The 12,920-nt window shown below is 38.8% G+C and overlaps 1 protein-coding gene across 1 annotated transcript in view; it reads left to right on the top strand.

Moving 5' to 3' along the window:
- FER1L6 (fer-1 like family member 6) overlaps positions 1 to 12,920 on the top strand; it is a 113,930-nt gene that overhangs the window by 92,220 nt on the left and 8,790 nt on the right. Inside the window, exons 38-40 of the mRNA XM_072410662.1 lie at positions 12 to 253; positions 1,196 to 1,359; positions 1,789 to 1,889. Coding sequence (XP_072266763.1) covers positions 12 to 253; positions 1,196 to 1,359; positions 1,789 to 1,889 — 507 coding nt within the window. The remainder of the gene's footprint in view (positions 1 to 11; positions 254 to 1,195; positions 1,360 to 1,788; positions 1,890 to 12,920) is intronic.

Raw genomic sequence — 12,920 nt, 5'->3', positions numbered from 1 at the left:
ATCAATTTCAGGTGGTTAAAGGGGATTGAAGATGACAGCCAGGAAACGGATGTCCACTATAATTCTTTGACCGGAGAAGGAAACTTCAACTGGCGCTTTGTGTTCCCCTTTCACTACTTACCGGCTGAGAAACAAGTGGTGGTTAGCAAGAGAGAAAATATTTTCTCCCTGGAGAAGACAGAACGTAAAATCCCCGCCGTGCTGGTAATGCAAGTCTGGGACTTCGAGAGACTCTCATCTGATGATTTCCTGGGTAAGTGTTTCCAATATATGATACAAGAACAGACTTTTTCAGATTTAGTTAGTTTAAACATTTATATACTGATGTTTTACTTTATATCTTTTGATAATAATTTGAATAAAATCCTTTTTTGTTTCATTAAAAATGACTGTGAGGGCGTACAACCTGTCAATGTTATAGCAAGTTCATATCTTGTCTAATTAGGAGACAGATTACGATGTAAGATAAAGCAGCTTCTGAGCATATAACAAGCAAATGTGGCTGTACATATATAAATAAATCAAACTTATCTTTTTCACATGTATGTCGAAGAAATTATTATGAAGGCCTTCTGTTTCCTTTATCCTCCCTAGCGGTTCATTTCTTTCCGGTTTTATATGTCTAAAAGCAATACATTGTTTTTCATGAAAATTTATTTTACAGTATAATATAAATAGTATGAGTATAATAAAGTTTGAAACACAAAATCATTTAAAAACAATAAATTGAATATATACTCATAGTAATATACATACTGTAAAATAAATGTTCTTGAAAATAATGTACTGCATTTACACATAAAAATCCAATGTATTGCATCCAATACAGTTATTTTGTATTGGATGCAATACAAATAGATTTTGAATTTCCCGCCCCGCCCGGCCGGGACGTACACACACACCGACGTCACCGGGAACTCCCTGGTGACTCTTCGGAGCAGAAGCAGGAAGAAGAAAGAAGACAGAGATCGCGGCCCTGGACGGCGCGGGACCCCGGCGGATCATGTAAGTGCTCTATTTACTAACCTTCCCTAGGTGTTCCAACCCCGAGAGTGGCTCGGGGTTACCACTTGTAGCAAATTTTTTCTACCCCGAGTCACTCTCGGGGTTACCGCTAGGAAGGTTAAGCTTGGAACAATATTGAGGTACAAACTTATTAGTTTTATGGATTGCTGTTTCCTTCTGTTCATTGCAGGCTCCATCGAATTGAATCTAAATGGTTTCCATCGAGGTGCCAAGACGGCAAAGAGCTGTGACCTTAGCATGGCCACCAACTTAAAGAATGAAAACAAGATCTCCATCTTTCAGCAGAAACGCATTCGAGGTTGGTGGCCATTTGTAAAATCTGGAGAGCTCACGGTAAGTACTGCAATTTGTGCCACATTGTACAAAGTGAACAATATCTTATGTACATAATGTAGCAGCTACAGCAGTTTTTGTAAGATTGAATAAAGGACAGGAAGTGTTAATTTTGCATGTTTATGGTACTTTGGAACCCGCTTGTGTAATTTTGTACATGCTTTACTGATCTAAGTAGTTTACAAAGTCTTTCCATATTTTATGTTGTATATTGCTCGTTTCCCCTGGTTAGCTGAAGCTAATTCTTTAAAACTCGAAAAATAAAATAGAACAAAAATCAGGTTGCAACAGTTTCACAAAATATAATATTATTATTATTAATATTATTAATAAACAGGATTTATATAGTGCCAACATATTATGCAGCGTTGATTAAGTTGACTGGCCTGTTGTATAAAACACACTGTTATTGAATTATTTTGTATTCAGGGTAAAGTAGAAGCAGAATTCCATCTTGTCACAGCGGAGGAAGCTGAGAAGAACCCGGTGGGACGTGCTCGGAAAGAACCGGAGCCTTTAGAAAAGCCAAAGTGAGTATCTAACAATTCGTCTTACTTATACACAACTCCAAGGCCACTTTCACTCAATTTTATATTTTCAGGTCGATGTGGTTGCTGGTAATTGTATCACAAGCTGTTTCTCTAGAATATTGATTTTAGTTTTGCAGTGGCCATGGGTATTGCATGACCAAATGGTAATGGCAGACTTTTCAGTGAGGTAGAATACGCCTATGTTCTGGCCCTATAGATGAGACACAAATCATTAAATAATAACTCACTTGTAGGTCATTGAGGGATACAAGTAGCCAGAAGGTCACTGAAACCAACATTACACACCCTGGTATATTTGCTTCTGGGTAGAGTTGGCCTTTAAAGAAGTTTTTCTTAAATATTTTAATATAATGACATACTCCCCTTAGTTTTGGGGAGCATGCATTGCTTACTTGCAAGGAGGAAGTGTAGTAGATGTAGTAGAAAATCAATCTTGTGGTTGGGAGCCTCACCTTGCAAACCCAAAGGATGGCTATGCCTACTTCCCAAAAAAGTCACACATATAGTAATTTCCTGCCAAAGTTAAATACTAAAATTACTTTGTCAGGGCGAGTCATTAGGATTTTGTACAGATCTGTGACCTTAGGACTATTTTCATACCTGTAGTGGAGAACCATGCAGTTAGCTGCTCCTGGGCGCATTGTAAACTGCCGCTGTGCACCCAGGAAAGGCAAACTGCATTGCAGGTATATATGTTTTCCTATAGTTGCAGCTGCAGTTTCATTTACAGTGCGGTTCCTTCACCAAGGAGGAATAGCAACTACATAGCCAAAAGCTGCTTATTGATTTCCGGGACCATATTGGTATCCCCTGCAGCTGCATGCAGAGGCATGAACCAAATGGCTACCAACCGCTATACTTTAAAATGGCCCTAACTATTCTACATTTGAAGCTCAAGCACTGATAGGTCGTAGATCACAGCTCAGAACCCAACAATTTGATATATTACATTGAAAAATTTGGGAGATTTAATAAGTTTAGCACTTCAGTTTTCATCATTTTAAGCAGATTTACTGGCAAACTTTTTTTGCCTATTTTCTTTAGATTAAAAGAAACAGTTATATGGAAAAAAAATACTTGCTAAAGCAGAAGGAAATTTAGGATTGCATGCAGGCAGAAAGCAGACATTAAAACAATAAAAAGAACGCTTTTGGTTCATTTCATTCCATTGTGTAGGCCATAAGATGACGAATCACGTTAGCAGTGACACATAAATCCCCGGTCTCAGCGGAGGTAATGAGATCGCCTCAGTCAGGTCAGATCTTTCTCCACTTCATCACCCTGACACCTCTGTCTCACTAAGGATAACCTCTGCTTTAATATGTTTTATGGCTTCGATTTTGTTTATAAGTTAAGAACGTGTCCATTCGGCGGTAATAAAAGTAATAACATACTGCTGTTCTCATGTAACAAACTTTGTTGGAAGCTTTTATAATAATACAGTTTAACATTCTGTTCAGAAGAAAATTGTTCAATTACCAGCATGTGATATGTGAAGAGGTTGTCCAGAAAGTGGTTAAAGCTTAATACCAGCTTGTTGTCAATCAATGTACAAATTTCTCTGCTGACCAAACTTCAGCAAATCTCATACCCGTGCACACTTTGAGAAGTTCTCATTCACAAAATGAAGCAGCCCGTACTTCAATTACAGGTGTATAACTTTCTGGGTGAATGACAGTCATTTTGATTCAGCCCTTTCCTCCACAGCCTTTCCTCTCATGTTTAAGTAATAAGACAGCCATGTTGTCATTTACAGAAGTCCCGTTTCCAACATAGGCCTTACGTCCGTCCACCTAGGACTGCCAAAGCATCACAACTGATCCCTATGTCCCACCCTTTGGCCACTTCAAGATGCAAAAGACCCATTAGGAAGATCATTGGGTTTAAAATATGCTGGGGTAACTGGGGAATCAATCAGGTTTTTTAATGTCTATAATTCTGCTTTAACTATTTCTGTTTACTTACATACATATTTACTTACTCTTGATTCTTTAGGAATGGAGGTGCCCTGTTTGAGAATTTTCTAGGAACTGAAAGTTTCAAATATATGGTGTTAGGATATGGTTTAGAGTTGTGATTCTTTGCTTAGTAATTAATGGCCCCCTCCTGCTGCATAGGTTAGAGATGTTACCCTGTACCTAGTCACTGGTATAGGCACCCAGTGAGGTGGGTTGTGGAAATAGCATAAATATTGGGATAATTAGAATTTGGGGGTGCTTGCTTTCATGGAAAAGTAATAAGGACTCCACAGGGCATGATGCCTTTGGGTTCGAGACCTAGCACAGAGGGGGATTGGGTCTCCATTAGCACAATGGAAAATCAGTAGCGGCTGATTTTCCATTGTGCTAATGGAGACCCAATCCCCCTCTGTGCTAGGTCTCGAACCCAAAGGCAAGGTGATGTTTGGGAAACTGAAATCCAATTGAAGCTCCAAGTAAGATAGAAACCAACAATTGCCCCAATATTCAGGATTGTCATTCTAACGGTGGCTTCACTCCATCAAGGACAATCACACGGCTTGTTGGTGGATCCTGAAGTGGATTACCATTAAGAATATGACTGTCAGCTAGCTTAGATGCAAATAAACCTCATTCCCTAAGTGTATGGTCCATGCTCTCCAGATTGCAAGCTGTCTGAGCATCCTACATCCTACCCCTCTTTCCTGCCTTTTGTGACTTCTTCAAAAAAAATCCTGGAGAAAAGAATAAGGACTGAGTGCCTGTGTTTGTACTCCACGACAAGAAAGAACTTTCAGCCACTCCTTATGGGGTATTGCTACATACAAAAGAAGGCTTCTTAGTTATTTACAGCTTTTACCTGATTAAATTGAGGATGTGTAAGGTCTGATCTGAAATCATTTGTGTTAGGACGGGCTGGCTGTTAGTGGAGACAAATGATTGTACAGATATGAAAAGCTAACTGGCCCTAGGTTTTCAAGAGTGAACTGTTCCACCCTCTGCTTGCTGTGTCACTATAGACCACCATAATGATGTAGCAACTGGTGGGTAAAACCACACCATGCACCAGGGAATACAGCAACATCATATTTAGAAGTGTTAGACCCACCCGTGGCTAGTGTTCTTCAAGGGAGCTTAAATTGGGGTAACTGGATGGGTTCATAAATGTTTAATTTGCATGTAGTTTGACTTGTTTGGTCTAGCACAATAGTCCCCTTTAGCATGCTGGGTTTATTTGGCCCGTAAGACCAGCAATAATTTTTATATGTCAATCAAGTGTCCGTTACAATTGTAGGCAGGGCAAGAGCTGTTACTAGTTTGCATATATAACCAACCAATATCTAGGTATTTCCAAGGTATTCTAGAAGAAAAGTACACTACATATAGGGCGATTGCCTGCTGTTTCTTTATAGGGTCAAATATTAGCCTTTGATCACAGGACAGGCGTACTTTAATAATGAAAAGGAGTTAAATATTTTAATGAAGTGGCACCAGTCCAAATGTTAGTGTCCTGTAAGTAACTTCAACTAAATACATAAAAATTCCATTTAGTTCACCCATGCATTCCATTTAAAGTCATGAAATCATAATCAGACTTGAAACTAATGGCACTAACAGAGTATCCCCCTAATGTAACAACTTCACTGATATTTAAAGCCTGAATAACGAGAAATTGTTTATTAATTCAGTTAACAAAATATCCAAAAATGTGTCTTTTATGTCATTGTTGCAAGCCTGCTGAACTGTGATATCAAGTTTGCCAAAGGAGTTCAACAGGGTTGTCGGGGGTCTGTTCTTCCATACCAAACTCAGCAGTCTTTATTTATGGAGCTGGCTTTGTGCACAGTCATACTGAAACAGAAAAGAACTGACTCCAAATTGTGGCTACAAAATTGAAAGAACCCAAATGTTTAAATGTATTTTCAACCAATATAAAAAATGTTCCCTTTGCAGAAATCACATGAACTCTGGAGGAACATTCATCTACATATGGACATATAAAATACATCACTTAATTCTGTTATCAGGTACAAGGTGCCCTTACCTACTGGAGGTCCATAAATACAAATGTTGGACTTGCCTATACATATATATTTATGGGGAGGAACTAGTAGAGCAGCACAGGGCGGTTTGATCGATTTAATTAAGTTTTCTATCTTGTCCAATCATTGGTTTGCCAAAGAGCCGGTGAATATCCACCTTATTTTCTAAACATAGGACCATCAACAGATTCAGCCTGATTCAAATCCATGGGCAAATATGTATTCTAGCTATATACATTATTTAATTGTTTGGTTGGACCTATATGTCCAATCAAAACTCCTGTTACAAGAAAGAACTTTCAGCTACTCCTTATGGGGTATTGCTACATCAAAACTCCTGTTACAGTTTTTTTGTTGATACTGGGATACCTAAATACATAGCAATTTATTTTTTTTTTTTTTGGGGGGGGACTTTATTATTGAAAATTCTTGAGTTCCTGCAAACCTTCTATGCTATTATGAGGGGTTACAAAAATATATGAATTTTTTGGTAGGTAGAATGCAATGGGAGGAGCTGCAATACTCCAAAGGTGGGCAGAAACACCAAAAACTCATGATGTGCAGGAACAGGGTTTGGATTTATTGCATAAAGATCTCAGTGTCCAATATTCAAGATATGTAAGAAATGAGAGGTTACCTCAAAGCACCAGGCATCATCTTAAATTAAAAGTCAAAGAGATTATAGAAGGTGCCATTGCTGAACTTATTCTATAGAATGCCAATCGCCTGGATGTGAAGCTGATTATTTGGTTTCAGTGGTATTGGTCACAGCTGAGGAAAGCATGCAGATAATACAATAAGCTTCAAAATTTTTCTGGGTCATTGATTTAGAAAGTATTAAAGGTAGAGAATCAGAACACCAGCAAGCTGTTTTTTTTTAGCTCCAGGACAGGCTACATAATCTTTCAGTGATAGCTTCACTTTAAATATCACTTGTGGATAGATCAGACCTAGAAAATAGATGATTTAACCAATGCTATCACTGTAGGAGCACTTTGATGAATCAGTCAATAAAAGAAGGAATAAAAGAACTCAGTACTAAAATATCACAACTACACATCAAAGATTATCAAATGAAAAAACAGAGTCTGCTGTGATTAAATATGAATTTCACCTGTGCTGCACAGATCTACTTTTCACAGTTTCTCCCATTTAACTGTTTGTTTTATCAAGTCCTCTGTAAGTTAAAAAGCTTTCATCCAGGCAGAATAAAATCCTACAGAGAACATAATACCACAAAAAGAAGGTGACTTTCACCTAAATCATTGGTTTTCATGGGGTTTAAATGAGGCAAATGTTGTATTGTGGTGTCATGTTCTCAGTTTTATCCTTCCTATCCTTTCAAATCTCTGCCCCCTCTATGCGCATTGCCATCCAGAAATCACAGCCAACCACAGTTATCTGAGCCATAGCAGCCATGCTGATGTTGGATGAAGAAACTCGGAGCTCCTTGGCAATCTCACATATGTAATTGTAAAGCTAGAAGAATGGTTGGAGCTCTATGGCAGTCAAGCCGATGTTGGCGGTAAGGTTGAAAGTACACCAGAATCTCCATAGTAGCCTCTCTAATATTAGTGTGAGGCTGCAAATACACTGGGAGCTCTATAGCAGTCTTAAGGATGTCAGCGGGAGGACAAAAATTTAGTAGGAACTTCATAACAGCCTCAATTATATTGGTGGAAGGCTAGAAGTATCCTGGAAGCTCCATATTAGCCTGATGTTGATGGGAGGCCAGAAGTACAACAAGGGCTCCATGGCAGTCTTGCTAATATAGAATGGGGAGCTGGATGTACCTTGCAAGCTCAACAGCAGCCCTGCTTGTAAGACCCGGGTCAGTACCAGTATTCCCCAGACAACAATCCCCCAATCTATTGCTGCAGCCTTCTCCTATAGCAGTCCCCGCTCAGCCTCGGGAGACTGGTTGCGTCTCCCAGCACTCGGTTGCCCCCCGGACTTGGTGCACACTAATACAGAGTACAGAGCCCACAAAAACTGAGTATAGAATGTCAGGAAATCCAAAAACAAGCTGAGGTCAAAACACAGGAAATCAGTCCATCCAGTGAAGTACAAAGGGAAAGGCACAAACAAAGTTGGGGTCACAAGCAGAGGTCAGTCCAGGCAGAGTTCAATGGATAGTCAGGAACAGGCACAGGTCAGTAACAGAATACTCAAAAATCACTCCAACACAGGTAAGCCCAGCAGATGCTATAACAGGCGTAGAAGACTGAAAGAATAATGGCTATAAAGCCCCAGCAGCCAATGACAATGCAGGACTGAATCGTGAGCTGATCAGCCTCTACAATCTCCTTCAGCTGTGCACAGCCCACCAATGGATGCTGGGGATGCCATAAATCCATCAGGCTGCACAGCTAAAGGGAAGCAGAGGCTGCTTCTATCTTAGTTCTCCTGGCTGTTGCAAATGACATCTCTGGACAGAACAGACAAACAGTGTTTTATAGTGCGATGGCACACAGGACGGAGTGGTCGGTCAGATGAGCATTTCCTAACACTGCCTATGTTGGTGGGAGGTCAGTAGTACCCTGGGAGCTCCACAGCAACCTCACTGATGAAGGTGGAAGTCCAGAAATAAACTAGGAGCTCCATGGCAGCCTCAGTGATGTAGTTGGTAGGTTTGCAGTACATTGGGAGCTCCATAGCAGCTTCTCTGATGTTGGTGGGAGGACAGAAGTACAGACAGGGCTCCACGCCAGCCTCACTAATATTGGTGAGAGACTGAAACTATAGTAGCAGTTCCACAGCACCCAAAGCCTCGCTGATGTTGATGGGAGACCAGAAGTACGATGGGAGTTTTATATAGATAATTTAGATAATTAATTTAGTTTAAGCTATTACCATTTTTTAACATTTTAACCTCCCTAGCAGTAACCACAAGTGTGACTCGGTGTAGAAAAAAGTTGCTGAAAGCGGTAACCCTGAGTCACACTCTGGGTAGGTAAACCTATGGGAAGGTTAGTAAATACAGCCTTACCTGATCCCACGGCATCCCACACCGTCTATCGTCACAATCTCTTTGTTCTTTCTTCTTTCTCCGACCGGCTTCTGCACCCGATGAGTCACCGGGGAGTTCCCGGTGACGTTGGTGCGTGTGTACGTTGCGGGCAAGGCGGGGCGGGAAATTTAAAATCCATTTGTATTGCATTCAATACAAAATAACTGTATTGAATGCAATACATTGGATTTATATGTGTAAAATCAGTACATTGTTTTCAAGAACATTTATTTTACAGTATATATAATAGTATAAGTATAATATGTTTTTTTTTTTTTAATTAAAAAAAAATTAAAAACATTTTTTTTTAAATATTTAGATTTTTTTATGTATTCAATTTATTATTTTTACATGATTTTGTGTTTTAAACTTTATTATACTCATACTATTATATTATACTGTAATATAAGTTTTCATGAAAAACAATGTACCGCTTTTAGACATATAAAACCGGAAAGAAATGAACCGCTAGGGAGGTTAAAGGAAGTAAAAAGTAGTAATGTCAAAAACTAAACGATCCCTTTTTGCCTTCTCTATCTGTAAATGTATTCTTAACTAACAGTGCATCATTCTTTTTTGCTTGGTGCTTACTGAAGAGAGCACATAGTAAATACCTCTACAGCAGAGGAAAACATCTAGTAGGTACCTAAAAACTATGAAAATGCTGGTGCTCGTAGCTGTGCAATAAAACCAAACACTCTAATGAACTGGTGCTAAAAAACATTTACAAACAGCACTTGCATATAGTAGTACGATCAGTAAAGGAAGCTGGTATTTGGTATATCACTGCATCCTACAGCTCGAGGAGGACAATTCATCATGTGGTTGAAGACATTTTTGGCCATCTCTTGTCCTTTGTATCCTAGAGATCTCTTGTGGGCTATAAACATGAGATGTGATCATAATAAGGAGTATTATAAGGCTCCATCCCAGGCGATGTCCTATATTCTACATTTTAACTCTCTCGGAAAACATATATTTATATTGGAAGTATAAGGACTTTCGCTTCTTTTCAAATATGGACACGTTAAAAGACAATCTAAACGGAGAAGATTTCTCTGGAGAGTAGACAGTTTTTGTATACTGATATCAATAACTGCACAACAAAACGAAACATTCCTTAGGAATTTTAATTTATGACCACAGGGGGACAAGCAGTAATTATGCAGAATATGTGATTTCCTTGCTGCAAATTAATCAAACAGAACAAGTAAATTTTCTTTGCAAGCTGCTGATTTATTCACATGGTTTATACATTATGGAGTCTGCTGCTATGTGCTGCTATTTGTTATTTGATTATGAAATGTTAGTAGTTTTCTTGTTTTACATGTCAAAGAATATTAACTTAGGAGCCATCATTAAAACTTATACTTTAAATGAATTATCGGAGTATTATCAAATCAGTTCAGTTCAGTAAGGATTGCTTTCTTGCTATGCTTGAAAAATATAAAACAGTAAACCGCAAAGAAGCTCCCTTGTGCGACCTAAAGCCTGGGTATAAGATCACAAGGTCTGTGGCAATTGGGATCACTGTGGATGTTTCATGGTATTAAATTGGCTCTGTTGCTAAAGCAAAGACAAAAACCTAAAGATGCTTTGTAAAAGATGAAGGTTAATGCCAGCTACCAAATCTTTCTGCCATTCCTCCCATTAACCCTTTCTAATTAATTGCCATTATTAATGGGGAAATAAAAAAAAACCCAAATCACCTGAAGTTATAGTCATGTGATGCTCATCTCTAGGTCTTCTTTTTTTTACATTCAGTGGTTTCCATCTCTGGGTGTCTACATTACAACCTGTGTGATGTGGACACTTCTATCGGCTGTCCAGTGGTTGGGTCATGACCCAATGGAGAAGAGAAGTCAAGTCAGTGCAAGGGGCCAGTGGGAACTAGGTAGATGAGCAGCACTGGGGCAAAAATGGCACTGTTAAAGTTTCTGTACAGTGCAATTAGGTGAATATATCTAACTAAATAAGACATGGGACACTATAACACATATGGAGAATAAGCAAGGTTTGGAAGTGGGCAGGAGATAGATTTTGCCCAGAGATTGGCTCCAATCTTCACCTTTCTGGCAGGTTCTACTGCAATAAAAATTGCGCTTTAGGCGAGCTCCCTGCACTGCTGCTATTAAACACTTCAAGCTGTGTCAAATAATGTGGTATTGAGTTTACAAGTACACCTCCAACTAAGTAGTAAAACGCTGAGGTTTTTGTGGGTATGCATTGTGTTTTTTGGCGTGACGACCCTATGTGTGTCAAAGTGTAAAAGACAGGACCACAGTAACCATTTAGCATAGAACTACAGGCATTCCTAAAGCTTTAAACATTCTCAAAACCAGGTTGGAACTAATAAAATAAAAATATATTCTTTACAACATTGGTGACCCCAACAGAACTGTAGCTTTTGGTGCCAAATGTTTATTTGTCTACATCCTATAAAGGTTCAAACACTCCCCAACTATATTAAAAGTTAAAAAGCTAGAAAAGTCTCCTTAGGAGTTTGAGAAAATTGAGAAAGGGGAATAAAATGTTCACGGTTCGTCCATTGCTGACCTATTCACCCCTCATCAAGAATACATAATGCCTGACAGTGTGGACAAAGTCATTGCCCTGTTCTGTGCCCGCAGTGGAAATGTGTTTTAGTTTATATTTTATGATGGCCATTTCTTTTTTCCATTTATATGTAATGCAACAGGCAGGAAATAGAGGACACAGCAAATTGAAGTCCAGGCTCCAAATATGTTTTTAATCACTGCGCTGTGTTAAATAGGAAGCTGAGATATTCTTCATTTGCTTCTGTATCTGCTGCAGAAAATATCCAAAAGACAGAATATCACACAACTGGGCTCCAGTGTAAAAGTGCATTCATAGTTCTGGAGGATGGCAGGGAAGGTGGGATTGCGCTTAATTTTGTTTTAGGATACTGCTTTTAGGAAGGCTAATATTTGGTGCCAATACACTTCATGGCCGTTCCACAATATGGCAACTGTCAAGAGGTCAGGTTTTGAAAGGGTTTAGTGATATGGCTGCCACTTCTGTTCTTTAAAGTCAATGCAAACCCAAAATCCATTTTCATTTTAACTGGTATCATGCCTCATAAGATACTGTTTCCAAATTTGTATGCAAATTGTAAATTCTGCTAGTTACAGTACTTCTGATTGCAGGCTGACAATGGTAAATTCCAAGTTCTCAGTTTGAAGCAGCATTGTTGCCTTCTATTAGCATTTCCTCACTTGGTCCCCTGGGCTGCCCATCAGGTCTGTAGGAGGTATGAGCACTCATAAAGTTTGGCCAACGGTCCATTGCTATACAACAGGCGGACAACAGTTCTTTTAATGGTTACGCAGTGGCTTATTGTTGTTAGCTGGCAATTGTTGTGACTTGATCTGTAGGTAATAAACTTTGCAACAGATTCACAAAAAATTGAAAAGAGAAAAAAAATTATATGGAGGTTAACTTACACTTTATTTGTTGATTGTTTTTTTAATATGATTTAAATGATGATTATAAACTGATATGTAGAATATGTAAATTGGGCACTACCCCCCCCCCCCCCCCAACACACAAACCTTTCCCTTTGCATTCTTCTTCAACCTGTGGGGTTAGAGCTATCACATAGTTTACTGAAACACAGGATAATCATTATATAATAATGATAAAACACTTTGATTCATTTTGATTCACTCATAAGTACATTGTAATAATGTTTATATAATGGGCCTGATTTATTAAAGCTCTCCAAGACTGGAGACTGTTATGGAAGATTCCAGGTGATCCAGCAAGCTGGAATGGATTTCTTTAAATCATTTGTTATTATTTGGCAAATGTTTTCAATCCTGGACCAGTTGTGAGATTGAGAAAACAGCACATGTGTTTAATGTTTGTAATAAAATATAGAACTACTGTCGTTCTGCATTTTAGCCACAAGATGCCGCTGTTTCTGAGCACAGCTAAACAAGTGGCCAGTATTTGTATATTGATAGGGGGTGTGCTTGTT

The sequence above is a fragment of the Pyxicephalus adspersus genome, chromosome 5 (genome assembly GCF_032062135.1).
Source record: "Pyxicephalus adspersus chromosome 5, UCB_Pads_2.0, whole genome shotgun sequence".
NCBI lineage: Eukaryota > Metazoa > Chordata > Amphibia > Anura > Pyxicephalidae > Pyxicephalus > Pyxicephalus adspersus.
This window is presented reverse-complemented; position numbering and strand designations above follow the sequence as displayed.